The sequence below is a fragment of the Bubalus kerabau genome, chromosome 21 (genome assembly GCF_029407905.1).
Source record: "Bubalus kerabau isolate K-KA32 ecotype Philippines breed swamp buffalo chromosome 21, PCC_UOA_SB_1v2, whole genome shotgun sequence".
Taxonomy (NCBI): domain Eukaryota; kingdom Metazoa; phylum Chordata; class Mammalia; order Artiodactyla; family Bovidae; genus Bubalus; species Bubalus kerabau.
This window is the reverse complement of record NC_073644.1, coordinates 57731933-57758328: the sequence shown is the minus strand read 5'-3', so window position 1 is coordinate 57758328 and position 26396 is coordinate 57731933. Positions and strand designations below refer to the sequence as shown.

General features: G+C 41.3%; 1 protein-coding gene across 22 annotated transcripts in view; it reads left to right on the top strand.

Annotated features, from left to right (window-relative positions):
* TCF4 (transcription factor 4) overlaps nt 1-25922 on the top strand; it is a 386429-nt gene extending 360507 nt beyond the window's left edge. For 17 of the 22 annotated variants that reach the window (XM_055559678.1, XM_055559659.1, XM_055559661.1 and 14 more), the window contains 5 exons: nt 13481-13616; nt 15224-15386; nt 18909-19138; nt 19817-19957; nt 20145-25922. In XM_055559678.1, coding sequence (XP_055415653.1) covers nt 13481-13616; nt 15224-15386; nt 18909-19138; nt 19817-19953 — 666 coding nt within the window. In that variant the 3' untranslated portion in view covers nt 19954-19957; nt 20145-25922. The remainder of the gene's footprint in view (nt 1-13480; nt 13617-15223; nt 15387-18908; nt 19139-19816; nt 19958-20144) is intronic. The other 5 variants (XM_055559664.1, XM_055559663.1, XM_055559662.1 and 2 more) reach the window with 1 other exon arrangement.
* Nucleotides 25923-26396: the final 474 nt, after the last annotated feature.

Below are 26396 nucleotides of genomic sequence, written 5' to 3'. Positions count from 1 at the left end.
AGGAATGAATTGGAGAGCTCGTTGCCTCTCTTTCAGAGCACTTAGGAATCATCTTTTAAATCGTATGTTACAGGATTTCACCCACGATCTTAGTCTTCAACATCATCCATCTGTAGCTTCTATGTTGAATTTTTTTTTTCTTTAGTGTGGATATTTGCCTATCTGTAGTGTTCCACCATCTCTCCTAATCTCCACAATTACCAAAAATTTCTGAAAGCAGATTAGCAACCTTAACTGAAAGGTTTTATCTGTATCCATATCGTACTTTAAGAAAACTTGGTTGGGGGTGGGGGGAAGCAGAGAGGAAAAATAACTTGAAGAAATTCTCTTTATATATATTTTTTAAAAATTGTGTCAGCTTTATTGAGCTATTATTAACGTCTATAACATAGGTAAGTTTAAGGTGCACAACACAACGCTTTGATCCATGTATATATTACAAAATGGTTACCACAATAAGGTTAGTTAACACCTGCCACCTGCATTCCCTAGCATAATTCAGGTGTTTTTTTTTTAAGTGCTGGTGGTGGTGATAACTTTTAAGAGCCACTGTCAGTCAGCAACTTCAAATATATAATACAGTATTGTTCATTACTGCCTGCATGCTGTATATTACCTGGAGATGAAAATGGCAACCCACTCCAGTATCCTTGCCTGGAGAATCCCATAGGCAGAGGAGCCTGATAGGCTACAATCCATAGGGCCACAAAGGGTCAGACACAGCTCACGCCACTGAGCATGCACACAGTACGTTAAATTCCCAAGAACATACTCATCTTAGAGCTGGAAGTTTGTCCCCTTCGACCAACATGCCGTCGTTGCCCCCAGTCCTCAGCAACCACCATTCTACTCTCTCATTTCTTTTAGTTCATTTTTTAGATTCTACATATTCCTGAGGATATACAGCATTTGTCTTTTTCTGTCTGACTTATCTAGACAAGTCCTCTTGCCCTTGGACTGGTTACAACAGTTTTAGAATCCTGGCGTTCACCATGTGGTACTTCTGCATTCGTTAAAGCACAAGTCAAGAGGTTTTGAATCCAGCTATTTACTGGCTGGAGACCACTGACTCTCCGTTAACAACCCCTGAGACAGGTGATCCAGCAACTTGTGTGCCCAGGTCTCACAGCACTGGGTCCAAACTAGGTATATCCTCTTTTTCTTCCCCTAATACCCATTTTACTCAAATTCAGGCCCTGTGACCTAGAAATGGGACAGTCAGTCTGCATCAAACCCCAAAAAGTCTCTTCCTCCTTGCTTCCAGGACAAATCAAGCCCAGTTCTTTAATTTTCCTCCAGAGTTTAGCACCATCATGTCATGAACTTTAAATGCAGAAAACCCAGCAGTTGTCTCCTCTGCTTTTAAAATACAAAAACACATTGAAAGCAGGCTCTGTGGCCTCTACACATTGTGACTTTGCTCGCCTCTTGAGTAACAGAGGAAAGGCGGGTGAAGCTTCCGACGGCAGTTACCCTCATAATTTGTTGGAGCCAGTGCTAAACTGCCCATAATTCAGAAGATACAACTTGTGCATTTTTAAAAAGTAACATTACCCTCGTTTTCTCAGGACAGCAGATTTTTTGAAAAGAATCTGTATTGTATAGATTAGAAAATACACAGATGTTTCTCCACTCATTCTGCACTGTCTCTGCTTCAGGTCCTTGGGGGATACATACATGTGTAAGAGATAGTTTCTGAGCCCACAGGCCTTGGGAGGACAGTAATACAAGTGTGTGCCTAACCACCTATCATGCAGGGTGGAATGATTAAGTAACCAGAGATGTATTAATCCGTCTTTTTTTACCCGAACATTACTGACCAGAGACGTTTCCATATTCGCTTATATAAATTGCTGACCATGTGTGTGAGTTTCTGCAGAAATCCCCTGGTCAGTAATGTGTTAAGTCACCCGAGAAGTGATTCGGGAGAAGGGCAGACCTTGACCAGCCTTCAGGATGGCCAGGGCCGCTTCCTGGAGAAGGTGTCATGGAGCACATGGTAGAGTCAGCACTGGGTTTCAACAGAGTCAGGCTCGGCGTGCATTACACGCCATGGAGTACACAGGAGCCAAAAAAGACACAGAATATCGGGGTCCACTGCGCACAAATGGAAGTAAGGAACGGGTGTGACGGTGCGGTTCACCAGTCAGGCTGCCGTGGGTGGGAGCCCCCTCAGAGCACAGCAGCTCAGCAACTGGCTCGCATCTTTCACAGGGGAGTCCACAGGAAGAGTGGGTTTTCATGTATATTTTTTACATCCAAATTAAATTAACTCATGGAATTTTCCACCCTTAGGAATTAAAGTAGCAGCTCATGAAGTAATTCAGTTATGTCATTCATACCAAAACAGAAAATGCCGGAGCAACTTGGCACCGTTTAAAAGCCAAGCCTAGGCCTTGGCCATTTTATTATTTTTTTCAAAACCTGTGGCTGTTATGTTATTTTAACTTTTATTGGGGCTGTAATTTTTTTTTTCCCAAAATCAAAAGTATCTTCATTGCTTAGAAAACAGAAGTATAAAATGGATTTGAAATAAGAAGAGGGTTTCGGCAAAGCAGCTTTAGGAGTGAAAAGCTGGGGGCGAGGGGAGGGGAAGAAGCGGCAACATCGAATTTCTGAAATGCGAGGATTCCACCTAATTGGTTGACGCTCACTGTTGGGCATAATGATAGCTTCCTCTAGATCCATAAATCAACTCAGAACTATAAAGTTGAGTGTAACCAAAAGCTCTGTCCAATATTAGCTAAATGAGATCTTTTGCATTGTCCTGATACAATAGCCACATTCATTTTCAAGCACTTAATTGGATGTATTGTCAAAAACCACGGTGTTGAATTTCCACATTTTAATTTCACATTTGCGTGCTCCCCAGCTTCTGCGCAGGGACGGCTCTGGTTTGGAGCTGCAAGTGTGTGAAAGTTATTGGAGAACAGTCGTCTCTGGGTAATGTTTCTATAAGCCGCCCAAAAATTTTCCCCCTGTAGTCTAGATGGGGAACAGCTGGTTTTTGTTTAAAAAGCTGTTTTGCAAAATGTCTGAATCTTGAGGTGTAGAACTGAGGTCACCAGTAAAAGCAGGTGCTCAGGGACAAGTGAGAAGGACTCTGGGGCCCGGTTGGCCCTGTAATCTTCTGCAGGGTATTTCCTATTAGAGGAAAAAGTGTTGAAGTTGGTTCCTTTATTTAGGACGCAAACTGATAAAGTAATCGCATTAGCGACGCTATTAGAAATTGAGCATCTTTGAACATAGCCAGCCCTCAAGTGAATAATTAGCTCCCTCTGAAATGGCCGTTTCCCTCCCAAGGCTTCAAATACAAAGGTCCAAGGCTTTCACTTCCGTTAGGTGTTATAAGCCCTTGAATTTCCTCTTTAAATACACCCACAGTAAAAAGAACCATCATTTCAAATAAACAGCCCCAGAACTGGGTCTGTCCTCCGAGTTCACAGAGGCGAATCTCAGGAAAAGGCAGAAAAGGAACCCGAATTGGCAGGACCAGGAGGGGGCGGTTTTGAAAAAGGCCAAGCGCAAAACATGTGGAACCACTAAAGTCCCATACACGTCAGATATCCACCAGCCTGAAGATGAAAGGAAACGACTCTTCCCCTGGGAGCTGGCGGTTATTAGCAGCTGTTTATCCAGTCGGGGATAGAGATTAACATTGTAATTTTTTTTTTCTTTTTTTAAAGAACTAGAAGAAAATTTGTTTGGGAAGTTGGCTCTTCATATCAAATCACTGTGCACTGCCAAAAAAAACTTCCTTTCTCAGAACTCAAGTACTAGGGTTGAGCAATGTTATGACTCTCTGAGAAACTCAGGATTACCAAAAAGCCCATCTCCATAAAATAAGAGAAGAGGCCGGAGAAACTAGTGCAAGTCTGCCCCTGACACGTTCCCTTGAACTCTGCCCCGTGAAGCTGGCTCTTGAGGCTGGTACCTGTTCTCAGCCTGTCTCTGCGCGGGGGTGTTCTCCTGCCCCCTGCCCCACTGCCCCCCCTCCCATCCCCCAAATTAATCTTTGCCACTCTGAGTCCTAGGCAAATGGATTCTGTACATGCCTGCTGCTTGTAAATACCTTTTCATGGCATATTGGGGGAAGTTGCTTAGTACTCTGTAGAGCTTTATTCTCAAAAAAAAAAAAGAGCTGGATATTGGTATTTTTCCCCCCTGATTTAATGCTACTCTTAATGTCATTTTCTTTTATTAAATCCTTTCTTTTGCTTTTGATCTTATTTATAGCAGAGCCACTGGTCATATGGAAACTATTATTGTATAGCTGGGAGATGAAAGACTTCATTGCAGTTAAATAAGAGTGAATCATTTGGGCCAATAATACACACATACAGTGAGGGACCGTTTGTGTCCAGAATGCCCTGTGTTGTTCACTTTGTAACAGAGCCGTTGAGGTTTATAAAGGGCTCTACCAAAGTCTGTTTTTTCCAAAATACGTCGTCTGACAGTATGGAAACAGGTTGATATGCAGTCCTTAGCTACTTTATATATGTGTTTATATATAGGCACTTCTTGTTGTAAAAATAGGAACTTTGATTTAAAGTTGAGATGTTAATTAGTATTAAATGTCAGGTTTTTGTTTTTTTTAAAAAAAAAAACTATAGATAATCTGTATCAAAATTCCACCCATCTTTCAAACCCTGTCTACAATACCGTTTTCTTCTTGAAGTCATCTCTGGTTTCTCCATCTGATATGATCTCATCCATCCTTTAAAACCCTACATGACCTTATACTCCTTTATGACATTCATCTTATTTTGCCTTATATAGTATTTTTTATATTAATCCGCTGTTAAGATGTAAGAGGCTACGAAGTAATACACACATCTATCTTTTATTATTTTTTCCTGCAGTGGCTTGCATATACATAATAGCCATTCCTAAGGCCTTTTGAATTAAATGAAATGTTTATTTTTTTTTATGGAGAACGGCTAAACCTGTATTCAGCAATACCAAAAGCTTTTAGATTTCAGAGCGTCTCACAGGACGTATGCCGTTGGTGTCACCCCTGACCGTTTAGGAAGTACGTAACTGCACCTTGTGATACTACGGTCCTATATACAAGGACCCAGTGCTTGCCTTTGGGGCGCTTACATTTCAGAAGAGGTATAGGCTTTGTGCATAGCAGCCAAACAACATCCTTGGTGCGTATGCCCTGCCCTACTAGACAATGGCCTCAAGTGATGTCCATCATTAACAGTTAGGGGAGAGCCCTCTCCAGATACAACAAGATGTTGAGAGTCCTGGAGACCCAGGCAGACTAGGAGAAATGAGAGTAAAGGGGTCTGTGGGGCAAATAAAAGTGGGTCCGGGGGGGGAACCAGCCCTTCTGTCCCGGGGGACAAAAGACGGAAGGCTTAGCTCAGGCCTTGGGGATGTGGGAGTGAAGGCAGCAAACGAGAGGCCCCAAGCAGGCAACTGAAGATGGAAATGAAGAAATTGAAGAACAGGGGGGTACCAGTGCGTTCCTTTGGTGTCCAGGTGAAGGACCCCGAAACATAAGGTATTGATAAGCTATCTTAGACTTAATCCATAGATCAGTGAAAAGCCATGCTAGAATCTTGATATGCAAGGGCCCAAGGGCAGAGGATACAGCATTTACAAGCTGAGTATTTCAGAAGGGATGGGGAAGAAATGTTTTGTTACACAAGCTTCCTTACACTTCCACTGCTTTTCCAAATATGTTACAATCAGCAGGTGTTACTTGCATAATAAGAAAAGCATTTTAAACATAAAGGCCTGGTTCTTTGCCTGTAGAGGTCATTACAGAGTATTGAGTAGAGCTCCCTGTGCTGTACAGCAGATTCTTATTATTTATATATATAGTCGTGTGTATATGTCAGTCCCAGTCCACCAGTTTATCCCCCTTTCCCCTTGGTAACCATGTTTGTTTTCTACATCTGTGACTCTACAAAAGAGTGGGTAAATGTATACGTGTAACTGATTCACTTTGCTATATACAGAAACTAATACAGCTTTTTAAGTCAACATTAATTTTAAAAAATGTTTTAAATGAAAGCCTGTTCGTCAAGGACAAACCCCTAGTAGCAGGCTTCTTGGGCCAGCTACAGAGCACTTTGTGTGCCAGGCAGCCTGACACAGGTGTGTTTATTCTGCAGGGACCGGAAATTCCGATACGTATCAAGTGTCCAGTTGTCTTTTCCTTCAGTCTAGCGAAAGAAGCTGCTTACAAGCAACTGCAAATTTGCACCATAATCTCTGTGCTATGTGGGCTTAGTTCACTAGGCTTGGATTAGTTCCCTCCATCCTGCTTACTGACTGCTCCCCGGGGCCAGGAAGGGACGGAATGGACTCTGCTAGCCACCCCCCGGGGTCCCCCGCCTGATGGGCTGCTTCCAGTTCTAGTTTCCGGTGTAGGAAAGTGATGTAAAGTATTGGGGGCAGAGGGTGGGGATACAGAGGAGAGAAATGAAACAGTTTTAATAGCTGAAACTTATGAGTTAAGGAAAAAAAAAAGATGAACTGAAATCACATAACTGCCATTTGCATTTCTCAAACTCGATCACAGAATCATTTATTTTTAACCATTTTGGTGGACATCATGAGAGTTTCAGCCCGGCTGACCCTGTGACAGGTTAACACTGCCAAGGTCAGGGTCGTTTAGATCATGCTAAATCCTTTTGAATGTTATTTTATCATCTGGGGAATAAGCATTAAATTCATTTCCAAGAATTGCCCAGTAAGAAATACCTTGCGTTTTCAGATAAAGCATAGTTGAAGCTGTGAGATTTCTGGGGAGGGTAAAAAAAATTTTTTTTTTTTTTTTTTTTTAAGAAAATTAGGTTTGCTCCCAATGAACATTTTAAGAATTGAGATCCAAACTAAAGAATTTAATCTAGATCTGACTTGAGTGAAAAGTCCTTTCAGTGTGTAATCACATGAATTTTTAAAAATGGTCTGATAATTTTTTAAAACTGAGGAATGTGGAAATTATATTTGTGGTTGAAGGGTCTCCCAGATGCCACAGCTTTCTCACACGAAAGAGTTGGTTTGCAGAGCCTACTCTCGTTTTCTACAGAATTCAGTGCCTCTGATACTGTTTCTCAATATCTACCACTGCTATTTCATGAACTTCCGAGTTCCCATCTGTGAGCTATTAAAGTTTGCAAGACCACTTCCCACCTCTGTAAAAGATGCCCCTTTTGGACTCAATGGTATTTTTTGCACATTTGAGAAAATGTTTGCTTTCTTCTGTTATGACACAGATCTGGCAAGATAATTGAAACTGAAATCTAGCGCTGTCTGACTGTCATGTATAATTGATATTTCATGAGGAGATTACAGTTCAGACACCAAAACTGTTTTCTCTGTCAATGGGTGTCTAATTACAGTAAAAAGCCCATCAACATTTTTTTTTTTTTTAATGATTATGGCAAAACAAGAGAAAGTTAAAAGAGAGAAAAGTAAAAGTTACCAGGACTTTTTTTCTGGGCGCATTCTCTTGTTGTTATTTTCCTTCTTTCTAAAAAACACCTCTGTCAAAAGGAAATTTTTGAACATGATGCCATTAATTACAGACTTTCATTTTGAGATACCAAAATGTTTCTAACAGCATTTCTGGTTTTGTGTCATTATCTCTGGATCTAAAAACTGATGACAAGTTTCCTCAAGTTCCCACCCTACACTCTTTTAGAAGGATTATGGTAGAGGAGAAGGAACTGAGGTCTGAAAGCCTGTTTTGAAGCAGTTATCGCTGGAGATAACATTAACAAGGATTGAATAACTGCCAAATGAAATTTAATACATTTTCCCATCCATGCAATAGGCCTCTTAAATACAACAGAATAATTACTTTCACAATACTCCCTGGAAACAAAGAGAGCAGAAACACTGAATGCCTTTTTTGTTTGTGATGTCTGTTGTGAGCGCGAGGATCAGGAGAAGGATATTTACCAGGGCACTCTACAAGCATCCCCGCATAAAAACAGCCTTGCCAGCAGCCACCTCATTTGAAGTTGCATATCTTTTAAATCTGTTTATGTTGGAGGAGTTGTGGCAGCTATTAAATTTGGTAATTTAGTTAAGACATCTTGGCCTTGGCTTGAGTTGGTGGACTATGATGGTTTTCCCCTTTATGATAAAACAAAAGTGATTTTCATATCTGCATCTACACATACACACACAGAGAGAGACAGAGAGAGAGTCTTAAAATGAAAACTCCAGGAAGTAACCCCATTTATCCCTAAACTCTGCTCCCCTCCTCTGTGTGCGTGCATTTGTGAGTGTGTATATATATGTGTGTGCTAACTTGAATCCGTCATCCTGACTCTTTGCAACCTTATAGACTGTAGCCCACCAGGCTTCTTTCCGTGAGATTCTGCAGGCAAGAATACTGGAGAGGGTTGCCGTTTCCTTCTCCGGGGAATCTTCCCGACCCAGGGATTGAACCCATGTCGCCTGCGTTGGCAGGCAGATTCCTTACCTCTGGACCTTCGGGTATGCCCAACCAAATTGGGGGAGGTGGACATCTGGTTCCAGGCTGGCCTGTTCATGGGATGGTCCACATCTGCTTCAGAATGATGAGCCAGGCCCTCAGATGATCTCAGCATTCTGAACTCAGAAATACTAAAACAAAGAGGGAGTTAGGGGCAGGTTCAGAACCTGGAAGGATGTACTGGGAGCTCCTGTGAAAGAAGAGTCCAGGGTGCAGTCCTGAGTGGGCAGAAGCCAGAGAGAGAGGTACCAACAGAGGTGGGAGAGGCTGGGATAGCCCTGGGGGACAAGGGATGGCCTTAGGTCCCAGGAGTTCCCCAGGCCCTGAGCTTCAGTCACCAAATCTTCCTGTTATGGCTGAGTAATATTCCATTGTGTATGACAACTTCTTTATCCATGTCCAGCCGTCTGTCGATGGACATCTCGGCTGCTCCCGTGTCCTGGCTGTTGTAAATAGTGCTCCAGGAACGGGGCTTCATGTGTCTTTTGGAAGTCTGATTTTTCTCAGGGTATGTGCCCAGTAGTGGGATTGCTGGGTCATATGGTAGTTTTATTCCTAAGGAACAAATTTGAGTCCATTCTAATGAAGAGTATAAACCTGCTATACAGAGTGAAATAAGTCAGAAAGTGAAAACCAAGTATGCTGTATTAACAAATACGTATATGGAATCTAGAAAAATAGTACTGGCGAACCTATTTACAGAGAAGAAATGGAGACACAGACATACAGAACAGCCTCGTGGATGCTGAGGGGGAAGAGGGACGGGGCAACGTGAGAAAGTTGCTCTCGCGTGTACACGCTGCCATGTGAAGTAGGAAACCAGCGGGGGTGTAACACAGGGAGCCCAGGCGGGTGCTGTGGGATGACCTAGAGGGATGAAGGCGGCAGGGGAGGCTCAGGAGGAGAGGATATGTGTATAATGATGACCGATTCACATCGATGTATGGCAGAGACCACCACAGCGTCATAAAACAGTTATCCTCTAATAAATGAAATTAAAAAAAAGAAATCTTCTGTTAAATCTCCTTTTACCTGAGCAAGGTGGAATGAATTTCTGGTCCTTGCTGTTAAAATCACTGCAGTAAACTGATCACTCCATGAAAATTCCACCAAGGATCGCTGTAAGCCCCACATGGGCCAGGGCCCGCATCTAAGTTATTCACCACGCGTCCCCAGCACCTTCCAGAATGACCATCATCAGCTAGATTAGGATATATTTGCTGAATTAATAAATATACGCTCTGATCAATTAGCAATTACTGAATCAAGTTTATATTTTTGTTTTGTCTTCTACTTTTAGCATAGATATATCTAAAACCATATGGTATGTGACTGTAAGAAGACTCTATTGTTAAAGACTGTAAAAAAATTTACAATCAGTATTGATAAAGCTGTTTTCATTGGCTGCCTTTTAACTTCATTGCTTATCTAGATGAAAAGGTTCTCAAAATAGGACTTTAATGAAATATGGATTTTCTCGGTGCCATCCTTAGAATTGATTTGTAGGTTAAAGGGATCTGCTTTTTTTCTAGTTAGATTATTATATATTTGTAAGTGGGCAAATCCTGACTCTCATATATACAGATGGCAGTATTGGTCTCGCCATCTATTTCTGAGTTATTCTATTGATGGGTTTGTGCTGGCCATCCACTGTGGTTTTTTTTCCTTGTCTCTTATGTGACCAGAAATAATGTTTCTGAGGGAGAAGTAAATAGGGTTAGGAAATGCTGTCTGTGGCCAAGGAAGCAAGCAGAGCAAAGCTAATTCTTCAAATTGGAATATTATTCCATAGACACAGGCAATGGAATGAATCAGTCAAGCTGATTAGATGGATCCATGGATCTAGACCTATCATTATTGATCCATTTGTTCCTGAAATATATTACGAGAGAGACCTTCTAATATCACAGATAATGTTTTCAACTTCCTTTATGAAAAAGAATGTATTATTTCAGGGGCTCTAAGGTGATCTTTAGAAAATTAAAGTTAGGTAATATGCGTGGATAAAAGCCAAAGTCTAGTCAGAACCACCACCTTCTCAAACATATTTATAGATCATTTAAGATTTTGCTGTCATTCTGCAGGAGAAAGATTTAAAACCAAATGGATATGAACAACATAGAGTGCAAAGAGGATCACAAGTGAAAGTAGCTTGACTTCTCAGGTTTCTTAAACTATGTAGACTCTTATTTACATGTAGTGAGCAAGTATTTTCAGCTGAACACCTAACATCAGTAATTATTGTGCACCTTTGTGTACCAACTGCCTCGCATACTGCTACTCCTTGCAATAAACCTGAGGTTTATTCACTGTCACTTCCAATGTTATTTTCTCCATTTTGGGTTTGAGTAACTTACCCAAGATTATATAACAAGTAAAGAAACCAGTTACAGTTAGAATCTATTTTTAACTCTCATATTGTGTTAATTTTCACTTAGTTATGCTGTCTATCATAATAGTTCAGGCAGAGAAAACAGAAGGTCATTGGGTGTGGGTTCTTTTAAAAACTAAATGTGACCTAGAAGGGAAAAAAAGAAATTTCAGGATTAATAACCGAATATGTTTTAATTGAAAAGCAATGTCTTAACCTTGAATTGCATCTCAGTTGCCCACAAAGAAGGCTTGAGGGTTTTAACAGAATGATTCTAAAATAGAAGGAGGGTATGGGAATCTCCGCCATGCTCAGATTGGTGGTTACCTTCAGTGATTCCAACTTAGACTCATCCTTTGTGGAAAGAAATGTAATCCACTGGGAAGGCCAGTAACTATGAATCAGCAGTTGGATAATTATTTAGGTTACACTGAATAACGGTCTTAGCTAAAGAGCTACCATTTGATCAGGGCCTGTAAAATCCATGCTTGCAAGTTGACATCTTAGAATGAAAGGATAGTCGTTGACTGAATCAGTCTTCTAATTGCACAAAGATAAAAGTGGGAAAAGGCTATCACTCTGTGGTATGAAAGGGAAATGAAAACATAGATGGTGAGAAACGGCTGCAGGGAACTGGGTGGGCACGGTCTGCCTGCGAGAGGCCAGGCTTCATTTACAGGTGCAAGTCAGGAGAGGCGTGGCGGTAGGGCTCAGTACATGAAAAGGGCTGACGCTTGCGCCACGGAGCTCTGGAGGTTAAATCCAAGACCAGTGGCTGCAGTGTCCAAGGAGGCCAACTTGTGGAGGAGGTGGAGTAGCTGTCTTGGAAGAAAATCAGGTTCTTAATATACCTGAAGCACCCACATATCCATAGGAACTAACCACCTTCCAGACTGCTCTAGGGAGGGACACAGGCACCCAGAGGACAGACAGCAGGAAACTCCCCAGATCTCTCAGCTGCAACATGCCGAGTCCTTAAATCCTGTGCTCTTCTGGCTGTAATTTGTTTTAACTTTAAAAAAAAATTATTTTAAAATTTAAAAAATTATAAAAACGTGGTGTTGGCTTACAGTGTTGTATTAATTTCTCTGTCCAGTGTATACATATGTATATACATTCCTTTGCATATTATTTCCATCATGGTTTATCACAGGACATTGAATGTATTTTTCTGTGCTCTACAGTAGGACCTTGTTGTTTATCTGTTCTCTGTATAATGGTTTTCTTCTTGCTGTATTTTGAATCTCAGCAGTTGGTATGATTTATATGGTCCTCCCCCTTCCCCCTGTATTATTATCTTCTGCATTGTTTTGGAGTCTGTAAAGGTGACACTTCATACTAGGCTGTCTTGAGATAGCACATGCTTCATCTGGTTCTGTGCATTTTATTGTTGCAGTTCAGATTCTTATTGTTGTTGCATTTTGCGGAAATACTCTTTTAAAACACTGGGTAGCAAGAGTGAAGATTTTGCTTTGTGGTTTTCGATTTTGGATTGGGGAAAGATGTACACTCTTTGATTCGTAGCAGCGTAAATTCATGGAGAGATACTTTTCGTGTTAGACCCACTGTCCTGCGTCCTGTTCACCTAACAATACACTAACCGATAACTACGTGGAATGCCAGTGAAACTTGACTCACGCTCCTCTGGGTTTCCACATGCTCAATGGTCTTACTTGAAGGCGTTCACTATAAAAGTCAGCTATTGCTGTCTCAGTGCCATGGGTTCAACATCTCTGGACCCCAGAGTAGGTAGTAGTAGTTAATAAAAAAACTCAGCAGTATTTTTTTTTTTCCCAGACCAAGTCATCATGCTGCACTCTATAATTTTATTCTTGGAGTCATCGAGAGTGTTTACAATATGGTGTCTATCTAGGATCAGAACAGTTTAAAAAAAAATGGAAAAATGTCCAAACATCTTTGCATGGCAATGATGGCATTACTGGTGTGTTTAATAAAACCTTTATTGGTACATTTTCCGGTATGGTGGCATTGGCAGGAACGGTCCCCCTTTGGATTTGGAACTCAGCAGCTGATGAAATACAGTAAACATTAATTTGGAACGGGCTGCCAGTTTTGGAAAGCCAGGTGACACTTTATTATATTTGTACCGAGCAGGGGCTACGTCCCATACTGCCATAGCTTCCGCTGTCAGAGGCTTAGCTGGCATTATGGAAAAAAAAAAAAAGAAAAACATGGCAGGCCTGAGAATCTTATCCCCTGAAATGAAAGTCGAATGCCAAATTGAAATTCCTGTAGGATTTCCGATAGCAATGGGGGAATTGAGAAGCCCACAATTAAGCATATGGGCATTAAGATAATTGTCAGATCTGTTGGCGGACATGATAGAAGGCAGATGGGTACGAATCAGTACGCTCCACCGCAGCACCCTGGGAGACCATTTGACGTTTTACCTGCCTGAGCTCCTCTGCCATATTTGTCACTGGATGTACAGCACGGCATCTTACTGAGCGTTAAGTGTTTTTTTTTCTTCCGCCGAGGACTCTAGCTGCATGTATGGTCCTTCAGCGCCCTCTAGTGAAATGCACTGGGGAGTCTTGTTTTCACAGGCTGGTCTTCCTTCCTTGGGGTCCTGCGGTCGCACCTCTGATGCCCACTCACCTCCGCGGTCCCTCTGGCTCTTTCAGGTCGGGGCCCATCGTGAAGACGGCGTGGCCCTGCGAGGCAGCCACTCTCTCGTTCCGAACCAGGTGCCGGTGCCACAGCTACCTGTCCAGTCGGCAACCTCCCCTGATCTGAACCCACCCCAGGACCCTTACAGAGGTAGGTCCGTCTCAGGGGGCCCGTCTCATCTCCCTGAAACAGTAGCCCCCGTGTGCCTGCGGTGCCTCCTTGGCATTCATCCCCCAGGAAGCACTGGCCCATAACCACGAAGCCGTTTCGGTAACAAGATGGTAAGGAAATGGGAAAGGCTTTCGAATGCCGATGGCTAATTGTGTTTCTTCGGTAACTGTTTTCCTCCAGCGTCCTCTGAAACCCTGCTCCTGTTTGCAGCAGGGAATGAGACCAGATACTGATGAGAGGAAATGTGATTTTAGCTATTTCCACATTGCTCTCATCCAGATCCTTTAATGTGGTTAGTTGTAGCCTGACAGTGATGTTTCCAAATGAAGAGGAAGGAAGGAAATGGGTTTTTGTTGCTTAAGATGGAAGGAAATGTAGGTACATTTCAAAAATGGGACTCAGTCAGATGAGTCATCTGGCCCTGTCCTGACTGCACAGTACCCCTGACTCCTTTCGGCTTCCAAGACCCCAGGTGGCTAGGCCACAGGAGCAAGACCTGGGTCCCAGGTCCCTCTGCAGCTGGCTGGCCCGATGACCAAGAGATGCTTTTGTAATACCTCGTTGCCCTCACATTGAGAATAAAACGTACTAACGGTGCCACAAGAATGAATATGTGTAAGCATCTGTCCAAGTATTAAGCATTATAAGAATCTGAATGTTAACTGTATGTGGGCATGCCTGCCCATTTTTATCCGAATAGTCAGACTTTGATGGCCTTTTCTTTTAAAGAGCCTTTGGGTTTTCTTTGTCTTAGGTCAACCCTTCTTATTGTGTACAAGCATGACCTGAGGATGTTGTTAAAATGCTGATTCTGATTCAGTTAGTCTGGGGTTCTGCATTTCTAATGGGCTTCCAGGGGATAAGCATACTCCTGGTCCCCGATCAGATTTTGAGGGACAAGATTCTGGACCCCATAGATTACAGATGGAAGGAAATACTGAATAGACACGCTTCTTTCTACCTTAGAAATAGATGATTGCATTTGGGCCATGTTTTAAAATATATTGTGATCTTAGAAAGTTGAGCAGTGGAAGAGCTAGAAATGTCTTCATTGAGCTGCTTTCCATATGTACCATTTTTATACACTGATTACTCCTCGAGGATAAGAGAAGCCTAATTTCCGAATATCATTAGGGTATCTATTGAAGTCTTGACTGTACGTATTTAGCGTACTCCCTGGGAATTATATTTTAAGGACATTTTTCTATTAAACCATTGCATATGGAAGAAACTCAATATAATAGCTGATATTTACTTGGGTTCTTAATCAGAACATTGAGGTGTGTGATTTTCATGATTATGATTTTCATTGCAATTAAGTTGATGTTTTGTAGACAGTGAAATTACCATCTACTCCAAAAGATTGCAAAATAGAATTTAACCTCAGAGCCAATGCAGGGATAACTTGTTTCTGCAGGTGCATTTTTGAAACTTCACCAAAGATGATGAGGAAAGTGACAGATCACACAGTTGGGCGGTCTGAAATGAACAGCCCGCAGCCCTGCAGCCTGGGGCGTGTGTGTCTGCGCCTCGAGGCTTTGCTGGGTGTGTCACCTGGTCTCTCTCTTTTTTTTTTTTGTCTGCAGGCATGCCACCAGGCTTGCAGGGCCAGAGTGTCTCCTCCGGCAGCTCTGAGATCAAATCCGATGACGAGGGTGACGAAAACCTGCAAGACACGAAATCTTCCGAGGACAAGAAATTAGATGACGACAAGAAGGATATCAAATCCATTACTAGGTCAAGATCTAGGTAACAGTATATAATACTGTCGCTTCATTTAATTCCTTTATTGGACTTTGATGAAGTGAACAGAACAGGAAGAAACTATTCAGTTTTTTCCTGGAAGGTAAATCTGCAGCTAAAAACGAAAATGGAGAGGCTTGTTCTAGAGGCACGAACGTATCGTTTGAGATACCTGTACTCTAGGAAAGCCGAAACTGCCTTTACATTTATGAATTTGGACCCAATGCTGAAAATGACACAAAACAGCAAAAAACAATTTATCACCAACTCAAATGCAAGCAGTCGATTTGTAAGACTGCTTATTCTACAAATTTGGTTGGAAATGTTCTTCCGAAAATACTTCTAAAAAGAGATCCTATTGCTATTGAAAGCTCAATTGATGTATGTGCAGTTGTAACTTTTTTCTTACCTTGAAAGTGAGAAAGTACCGATTGCCCAGCCTGAGTCTACACATGTTGATATATATATATGTATGTATGTATAAGAGCAGTACCTATGTTGCTATTTTTTTTTCTTGGCTCCTTCTTTCTACAGAAAATACAATTGCAGGAAAATAGCTTCTGATCAGTTTTCTCAGGTCCCCAATATCTTTAAATTGGAATCTCTCTCCTTGAACTGTTATCTGATAAGCAGATGGACTCTTTATAACATTGTGACACCCACGTTCTTTGCCTCCGTGTTCTTGGATAGTTTTTATTTAGAAATTTAATGAGCTGTGCTACGACAGTACCTCCCTTTATAAAAAAACATTTGTTTAGCTGCCCTGGGTCTTAGTGTGGGCCTTTAGGATCTAGTTCCCTGACCAGGGATCAGATTCAGGGCCCCTGTGTTGGGAGCATGGAGTCTTAGCCACTGGACCACTAGAGAAGCCCTGATACCTCCCTTTAGAGGCTATCGTTATCAAGGTTATGCCTAGGCTCCTTTAGGAATTAAGAACATGCCATCTTTTCATATTGCCTTTGTAGTTATGAGATATGTTTTGTTACTAAGTTCTACCACAGTTTTGAAAATTCTGGAAGCTTCAAGCTTACACCTTTCCACCATCGCTGTGGTTTCCTGGCCCTTGGCCATTTCCTGACTCTTGCCTTGGAATGATAAGACGTTCCAAGGAGGGCCTTTGACATCTTTAGCAATTTCTCTGTTAATTCAGTCAACTCTTGGTAACTCAACTAGTGGCCATAACACATGCATTATCAATTGATCCTTTGAAGTCTCAATTCAGCATTTAAACTTGCTGTTGAAGAACCTTCTTGTTTTAAAGGTCACTCTCTTGACGTTCACTTAGGACTCCAAAACTGTTCTTTGGCAAGGCTTTCCAAATCTAGGCAGTTTTGTTTGCATAAACAACTTATAAGTGGATAACCCATTCTCATTCATTATTAGCCTGAATACGCTTGGAAAACCATTTCCCATTTTCAGCCCCACTTTGGAAAAAGTGTGGCACGTTTGCTATGTAAAAACATCACCCAAATTTTTACCTTCAGGACAGGACCAGCAGAAACTCGACTCTGTTCTCATTTTGCTTGTTACATCTTACTTTTGTGGTGGGCTGTGGGCGTGAATTCATAGTCACCTTCAATTCCTTGGCATTGGCCGAGGTCACGGATGGGAGAGAGATGGGCCGGCAGAGGAAGTGAGGAAGAGAATCAGATGGCAGAGAAAGAGAGAGCTTTCTGATGGGTTCAGTTCAGTTGTGCATTCACCAGCACACATCCAAGGCAGACAGTCCCATCTGGAAGGGAGTTTAACCTACAGGCAGACGAGCCAAGTCTTAAAGCATCTTTCTTTGGTGTCTGCCTCCCTTGCAAGTGCTCTTGGCTTACTTGCATACGTCATCTTTATGGGCAGTGTGTGCTGCAGCCCAAGAATACACTCCATTTCTGCCTGACTGGGTCTTCTCTGCCATGGTGCATCCTCACTGCAATGTGGAAGTTACACAGAGATTCTTCACAGTGGAAGATTTGGAGCCATTCATGTTTTAAATTTTTTTTAACTTTTTAAAAAAAAATGTTTTGGCTCCTCTGAGCAGCATGTGGGATCTTAGTTTCCTGGCCAGGGATGGAACCCACGGCCCTCAGCAGTGGAAGCACAGAGTCTGGACCACTGGACCGCCAGGGAGGTCCTAGACGCATAGATTTTAAGCCAGTACTCCTTAAGTGTACATTGAAGTGAGTAGATGGCTTCCCACATGTTCCTCCTGTTCTGAAAGGTTGTGATTCACATCTTTATTCTGTGAGCCTTTCATATTCATGGAATTTTAAGGTTGAGGCTCACTTTGTTGGTCCTTGGGGTCAGTGCTCAGATCTCTAGGTTGACATCCTTACAGATGGTCACTGCCGTTTTGCTCCTTATAATGGAGACTGTTGCTTTTGAGTGAAGTATACTTCATTTTTTATGTCTCTCATACTCAAAAAAGGTTCTTGTTCATGTTAATTCAGACTGTCCCACTTGGAGTTCCTTGCTCTGTTCTGTCTTTCTGAGGCATCTCCCATGCCTTTCTTTTTTAAGTGATTGCCCAGAAACAGTTAGAAACCTTGATGCCATGAAATCCTCCTGATATGACAGGCTTTCCTGGTAGCTCATCATCATCCTATCTGCCTCGCATTCAAGAGTTTCTAATTTATCAGGATCTCACCCAGAAGTAGAAGTCACTTTTTCTTTCCAGACTGCTGGCTCCAACCATGCCTTTGAGTGAATCATTTCTGTTCTCACAATCAGAGATCAGCTTTCTGGCTTCATTTTTGTCTCACAATGAGGTTGTGGTCATTGATAACCAGTAAGTTTGAGTTGGGTTGGGTTGGGTTTGCCTGAAACTCAGGTTTCCCCAACCTGTCTGGTGACCATAAACATCCATAATGTTAAAGGTTATGGAGATGATGTTTTTCTAACTTTGCTGTATTTAATACATGGAGAAAGTAAGACTTGGATAGAGTAAGTGGCCTGACCAAGCCTTCCAAGCTGGTTAGCAGACAACAGGCCCTCCTGTTCACTCCCATTGTCTTGAATGTATGACCTTCTTAATCCTGTTTGAGCTGCATTGTCTTTAATTTTGAAGTATCCACATCACTTTTCAATCCCTTGTTTTTCTTAGGTTCACATGTCACAGTATGAAAGTTTAAAAACAAAAAACAAAACAGTTTCAGTCTACAGCACTTCCTGGATTGGGGTCCTGAAGTGTAGCTTGAGCTGCAGTTGACCAGGCACTGCTTTGCTGCACATGGCTGTATGCACAAGAGCCTTGTTCTCCCTTTTTTGCTCCCTTCTATCCATACGGTGCACTTGGGGCCCCAGTTTGAACCTCTCCTGTTGGGTTTGGGTTTTATGTCTGCGAGACTGTGAACGTCTCACGGGGACGGTCATAACCACCTAAAGCAATCCCAAGCCCTGGCAGAGGGAAAACTCCACCGGGGACAAGAGCTTGAGATGGAAAAGCTCCCCGACAGCTCGGGAAGAAATCGGAGGGAATTTAGAAACCGTCCCTTTCCGCCCCCCCATTAGAAAATGCCGCGTCTTCCCCTGTGTCCGCAGCAATAATGACGACGAGGACCTGACGCCCGAGCAGAAGGCGGAGCGGGAGAAGGAGCGGCGGATGGCGAACAACGCCCGCGAGCGCCTGCGCGTGCGCGACATCAACGAGGCGTTCAAGGAGCTGGGCCGCATGGTGCAGCTGCACCTCAAGAGTGACAAGCCCCAGACCAAGCTCCTGATCCTCCACCAGGCCGTGGCCGTCATCCTCAGCCTGGAGCAGCAAGTCCGAGGTCAGGGCGGGCGGCCGGCTTCCTTGCAGAGGTCAGGGTGGAGCCCGAGAGTCGCGACCGAGGCACCCCTCAGCATCACAGGGCCGTTTCTGTGTTTTAGTCACACGGAAGCCTACAAGGCAGCCCCCCTTTCCCCTGTAATGAAGCCCCAGGAATTTTCTTACAACTGGGACGGACGTTTCCCTAGGTCCTCTCAGTAATCCGAGCTCAGCATCTTTGCTTGGGGCTTCCCAGGTGGCCCAGGGGTAAAGACTCCGCCTGCCAAGGCAGGAGACGTGGGTTTGATCCCTGGGTCGGAAGGATCCCCTGGAGGGGGACATAGCAACCCACACCAGTCTTCTTGTGTGGAGCATCCCATGGACAGAGGAGCCTGGCGGGCTGCAGTCCGCGGGGTCGGAAAAGAGGGGAACATGACCTGGCGACTAAACAGCAAATATTTGCTTTACCAACTGTCTTAGACTGTAAGGTGCCCACACAGCTTCCCCAGGCAGATAGATGGAGGTTGACTCGCCCTGAGCTAATGAATTGCAGCAGTGTGCATTTTCCCGCTCGGTGCTCTTGTTCTGGAAGGTAGAACCTGAGAGAAAGGATGAGCAGACCCACAGAAACATAGCGTGACTGCCCCACACCAGAAGCCCTGGGTGAGACCTAAATCCTCCGTGCTCTCCTCTTCCACAGAAAGGAACCTGAACCCGAAAGCCGCGTGTCTGAAGAGAAGGGAAGAAGAGAAGGTCTCCTCAGAGCCGCCCCCGCTGTCCTTGGCGGGCCCCCACCCCGGCATGGGAGACGCGTCCAACCACATGGGACAGATGTGAAAGGGCAAGTGTGTTTTCAGCGTTTCTGAAGGCGTCCGTGTCGCGCACCCAGGCGTCAGCCCTGAAAATCGTATCTGACCCAAATGCACACATTGTTTTTCCCTACCTTGGGGGAGGCGGGGAATTTAAAAATGAAAGCTTCCCTTCTCTGTTACAAACATACTAATTCATCTTTCTTTCTTCTCTCTCAGGTCCAAGTTGCCACATTGCTTCATTAATACGAGAGACCACTTCCATAACAGCTGTATTATCTTAAACCCACATAAACACTTCTCCTTAACCCCTTTTTTTGTAATATAAGACAAGTCTGAGTAGTTATGAATCGCAGACGCAAGAGGTTTCAGCATTCCCAATGATCAAAAAACCGAAAAACAAAAAAAAAGAAAAAACACGTGCAACTTAGGGGTTGACTCTCTTTAACATATCATTCAGAATGTGCAGTGTGTGCAGGCTGAGACGCAGCCCAGAGACTGAATGGCAATCTTTCCACACTGTGGAACAATGCATTTGTGCCTAAACTTCTTTTGGAAAAAAAAAAAAAAGTATATAATTAATTTGTAAGTCTGAAAAAAAAAATATTTAATTTAAAAAAAAAATTGTAAACTTGCAATAATGAAAAAGTGTACTTCTGAAGAAAACGACATGACCGTTTTTGTTGGTATTCAAGTCAGCTAGTGTTTATAATGACCGGATATCGAATAAGGGAAGCCCGGCTGCCCTCGTAACAAAACCAGCAAATATCCTGATGACAGCGAAGTGATGACATTAGCCATTCCTTAGGGTAGGAGGAACAGATGGATCTTATAGACCTATGACAAATATATATATAAATATATATATAAATATATATTAAAAATTTAGTGACTATGGTAAGCTTTTGTTCATTTGTTTCAGACTTTTTTCTCCTGTAAAAAAATAGTACTGATTAACTTTTTTAAGAGAAAGATTTTACTGTAAATACGGAGGTGTTTTTTTGGTTTTGTTTTTTTTGGGTCTGATTTCTGTCCCTCTCCCCGGTTTGTTCTCGTAACCTGTAGTGCCACCTCTGCTTCCGGAGCGGGTAGTACAGGATGAAATGCTGACCCTGATGTTGCTTCTCATTCATAAATAAGTAGAAAATTGTTTCTTCAGTCTTTTGGGAACACAGGACTTAAAAGTCACATCATGTGTAGATATTACCAAGCAGCATTACCAAGACATGGCAAAGAGTTTGTCTGAATTGGAATGTTGCTGTTTGTGGCCCTCTTCCGGGATTTTCAGAGGTACAAGGTTAGAATGCTACAATGTTACCACCGTGCCTTCCAATGTTTATATCATCGGAAACATAACATAATCAAAGTGGCTGTGATTTAACAAAATGATTAAAGTGTTACCTACATGTGTAGCCGAAGTAGTGTGCAGTGAGGTGTTTCTGAATACATGGTCAGATTTTTGGAAAAAAACAAAAACAAAAAAAACAAGTAAAGTTCAACAACCATCCAACGAGAAAATTGCAAGTAGTGTGACAGAGCTGATTGATTTTGTTGCTTTCTTGATTTTTTTTTTTTTTTCAAAATGGGTTTACTAAGATGTAGAATGACTTAACTGCCTCCTCCTTTGTCTGGAAAAAAAAAATGCCAATATTCAATCATCTTGCAGCATTATATCAAGCCTTATAAGTCCTAAAGCATTAAGTTGCACTTTCTTGAGGAGGGGTAGTGCAGTATTTCTCTGGCCAGTATGAATGAAGTTTATACTTAACATATTTGATAGAAACATAGATCAAGCTATGGCACAGCAACTCGTCAGATAGCTAGCTTTGACGTCTGGGCACAATTGAACCAACTTCCATTGTGAATCTTTATAATGATTGACTTTGGTGTATAGTGCAGTAAAGAAATAGTGCTCCTAGTTAAGTATTTGTCAGCATCCTTTTGTCTCTAACTCGTTTCTATTTTTACAGCCACACAATCTTGGCATGTATTAAGAAAAAAAAAAATCCCTTGTTCAAGTAGTTTTTCCACCTATCAGCACTGAGTCAATGCCATAAACCCATCGAAATGGTCTAAATGTTCCATCTGTTCTCCTGTTTTGCCAGTTATATAGAAATGAAATACATTTGTAAATTTTATGCAACAAATGGCAACCGTATCATTATTTTGAAATTGTGTATGTAAAAGTTATATTTTTACATGTAGACTCTTGTTATTATGTGTTTTAATACATTGTATTGGTTTTTGTTTCTCTTTTTTCTTTTTTTTAAAAAAACGGTGTGGTTTAAAAACCGTCTCATTGAAATGAAATAGTGAGCTACAAGAATCTGAATTTTATGTTCATTTCTGAAAATGTAAGAACAAATAAGATAGTTACCACGTGGTCATCTTTTACAAACCCATAAACATTTTGATTAGCTGTGTGTGTGTGTTGAGAACTGTAAATATGTTCAGTAGTGATAAAACGGAAATACTTTGATTTGTTGATAAGTTCCTAAAATGTGGAGGTGGATTAAAACCTTAGAATAGCAGGAATCAGACTTCATGAAACGTTATTTTGAGGCTTCCCTGTGAAAATGGATGAACAAAGGGGCTCAGAGAAGGGCATGGAAGACAGTATTGTATACTCTTCCCCTCCTCCTGAATAACGGAAGCTGTGTGTACTTGTACCCTCAGTATGTTGAAGATTTCCTTTTAGTGGTACATTCTGCACTCATTTTGTATACTCTTATCAAGGCGGGTATCCCTAGGAACAATATTATATAGGAAGCAGGTATCTTCTGATCACATTCAGGATAAGTGTATAGAAGAAAATACGGTGTTTACTCTTTAGGGAACTGGAAACACTCCCTGCATTGATGTACATTTTAAGATTGGCACTTTTTGATACATGTTATCATCAAGGTGCTTTCATAGAGCTGATTTAAAGATTTTCAAATCTGTAAACAAAGCAAAAAAAAAATTAAATTGTAGTTCTTGGGTTGTTTTTTAAATTGGTGCTTTATGTTTTCTTCTCACTCAAACAGAGTAAAAGCTGCAATTTACTATTCACCAGCTTTGACCCATTCATTAATCAGTCACGTAATACCTCTATTGTGGAATTCCCTTTGGAAATAAGTGGAAAGCTTTTCTAACGGCCATCAATGCTGCTCACTACTTTTTGCTTGGTGGAGAAACATCCGCGGCCATCCGTACACATTGGGTTGTATCCCCATTAAAAAGAAAAAAAAAAAGATGAAAGGGAATGTGGCCTTTTTAGTGTGTTTTTTTTTCTGTTTTGTGATTATCAAACCCAGGTAAGATATTGGTATTCTGCGCTGGATTTTCGGATGAAATGTAGCAGAAGACAGTTAGGATCAAAGTGAAGCATTTCCTAAGGGTCCATACTATACTATGTATATGATGAAACTTAGGCTGGGGATCTGTTTAAGAGAGTTGGACTTTAAAAGCAACTTGGAACGGTTGATCCACCTCCACATTCAAGTAATTTATGAATATGCAGACTAGGGATCTGTTCATCTAGACATTTTTCCCATTTGTCTTCTGTGTAGCTGCAAGGAACACTAATGTTTATACAACGGTCAGTCCACCCAGTAACGCAACTGGTTCTGATTCAGTCTTCCGATTCCTTTTTTTGTTTTTTGCTTTTTTTTCCTATTTCTTGATTTTTTTTTTTTAATTTGTGATCTTTATTTTGATGAGGGATTGGGGGGGTGGGGGTGGGGAGGGTGTTGAACCAAGACTTGGGGTTAAGAGGATTTTCGTCTTGGATCCAACAGGCAGAATATGATCTGTGTCCAAAAGTGAACTTGAGTCAGGAATGAAACCATTTCAGCATAAACAAGCACAAAAATTTAGTCTGCTGGCTGACTGGAAACAAAAAAAAAAGTCAAGATGGAATATGAGGAATTCCAACACAATGGGGCACCAAGGCCTCTAGGCCTCTCTTTTTATTTTGCTTTGGTTCTGTTTGTTTTTCTTTAGAGACATGCTCTTTCTCATGGGACTTGAAGTGGACTCATCTTTGTGCAGTGCTGGTTTTGCCATACTCATTTCAAGTATTATAGACATATGTAATGGTGAAATATATGAACTGTGGCCTTTTTCATTCTTGTTACTTGTGATGCAATTAAGTGAAGATAAGAAAAAAAAAAAAAAAGCAGAGACTTACCATGTATCAGTGCCTGGCTTTTTGTTATAAAGCTTTGTTTGTCTAGTGCTCTTTTTGCTATAAAATAGACCGTAGTACACCCTAGTAGGAAAAAAAAAACTAAATTTAAAAATAAAAAATATATTTGGCTTATTTTTCGCAGGAGCAATCCTTTTATACCATGAATATTACAAAAAAAAATTGTCAGATTCTGAATATTTCTTCTTTGTAGATTTTTGGAATCATTATGAGTAAAAGTTTGTTACTTTATTTTACTATTTAAAAGATGTTATTTTACCATGTGTTACTGAGATGAAACTGTATGGTAGCTTTTTTTGTTTGTTTTTTGTTTTTGTTTTTTTTTTTAGTTGTAGGTCGCAGCGGGGAAAATTTTTGCGACTGTACACATAGCTGCAGCATTAAAAACGAAAAAAAAATTGTTAAAAAAAGAAAAAAAGGGAAAACACTTCAAAAAAAAAAAAAAAAGATAAACAGTTACACCTTGTTTTCAATGTGTGGCTGAGTGCCTCGATTTTTTCATGTTTTTGGTGTATTTCTGATTTGTAGAAGTGTCCAAACAGGTTGTGTGCTGGAGTTCCTTCAAGACAAAAACAAACCCAGCTTGGTCTAGGCCATTACCTGTTTCCCATCTGTAGTTATTCGATGAAGTCATGTACATGACCGTTCTGTAGCAATAAATGTGCCATTTTTATAAACTGTTTCTGATACTTGTTTCATTTCATTTTGCATTGTCCATAGAGCTCTGATTCTCTTCTGTACGTAAAACTGCAGCTAGATTTCATTTTCCAAGTGTTGGAGGTATTGACAGCTTAACAAACAAAACATACCAAAAAAAAAAAAATCATAAAAACAAATTGAAAAGCAAAGCACATGATTGACCAAGGAAGAGATGCCCTTAATGAAAGTGGAACCAGATGCATGCAAAACAAAAAGAAAACTGTCTAGAGGATTAACTAATTGAAGGAATCTAATTAACACACGTGTTGTCACGGAAGCGATGCATTTGAAGAGCTTTGAACTGTGCCATTGTTGCCCGTGTGTTTGGTTGGGCTGCAGAGTAAGTCAAGTCAGCCTTAAACTTTTGGATCAGTTGGTCAACTGTTTGCCAGAACCTCCTCAGATAGATCTTTTCAGTCAAAATTCTAAAATGATTTATTTTGTATCACTTTGTGAAAAATTGACTATTGTTAACCACAATATTCCACTGTATTGATACTTTCTCAAACTTTACCCACCCCACTACTTCTGGTTGATTCTGTGGACTATTAATCCAGATGTAAGCAACCAGACGGGCTTTTTTCTAACTTGTACAAACTGATGCGTGTCATCTATGATGGGAGGGGGGGAAATGTACAGACTAAAATTATTCAGTGTTATGTACTGTAACTTAATATTTTTGTAGAATGGACATCAATCTCCTTTGCAAAACCTGGAGGCTGTTTCAACATTGCATTGTAGAAATGTAAAGTCATGTATGCAATGGAAAGAAAGCCCGTGATTAGATAAACGCTTCATCACAGAATGTTCTAAATCCAGTATGTGGTTTTGGGGGATGTCTCCATATCGCTGTTGTACTCTTTCTAATGGGGTTTAGTGACTAGTTTGCCTGAAGGAAAATGGGATAACGCCATTTGGTTCACACATGAGATGCCCTCCATAGCCAAATGTTGGGATTTTTTTCCCCCTCTGGATTGTTTGCAGATATTTAAATTTTATGAAATTTCCAAAGATTTTGGTTGATAAGCCCTTTTTCCTTCTAAATGATTTGAGATGTTCTTATGTTCTTACTGTGTGTTTTAAATATAGATAAAAAAAAGCCACAAGCATTTAGTCTTCTTTAGTGTTATATTTAATCATCTCACTGCTACTAAAAAAAGGGGGGGGATGAGCTTGGGCACCATTTCAGTGTCTATCTAGTCTATTAACATTATGTCTTATTTTAAAGGACCACACTAAACATGAAACTCTTGACTTTGATTCATTTTTCAAAGGGAAGTTAAATTGCTGGGGCGACTAAAATAGTATCCAAAAGTTAAGAAGATACCAATCATGTTAGAAGCGAAGAGGGAAAGGTCATGCAAAGGAGTTGAAGCAGGCAATCATTTTTAGTCTCATAATTGGATTCATTCATAAAAGACCCAGTGAAGTTTTTATTCTAGGCTTTAATTATAAACCACCTTTCTCTTGACTAACAACCTAAAACATTCATTTGTAAGCCACTTTAATGCATGTGAACAATGAAAAGAACTAGTGTATTTCTCACAGTCAAATCACTCCAGAATCATACATGGACATTGCAC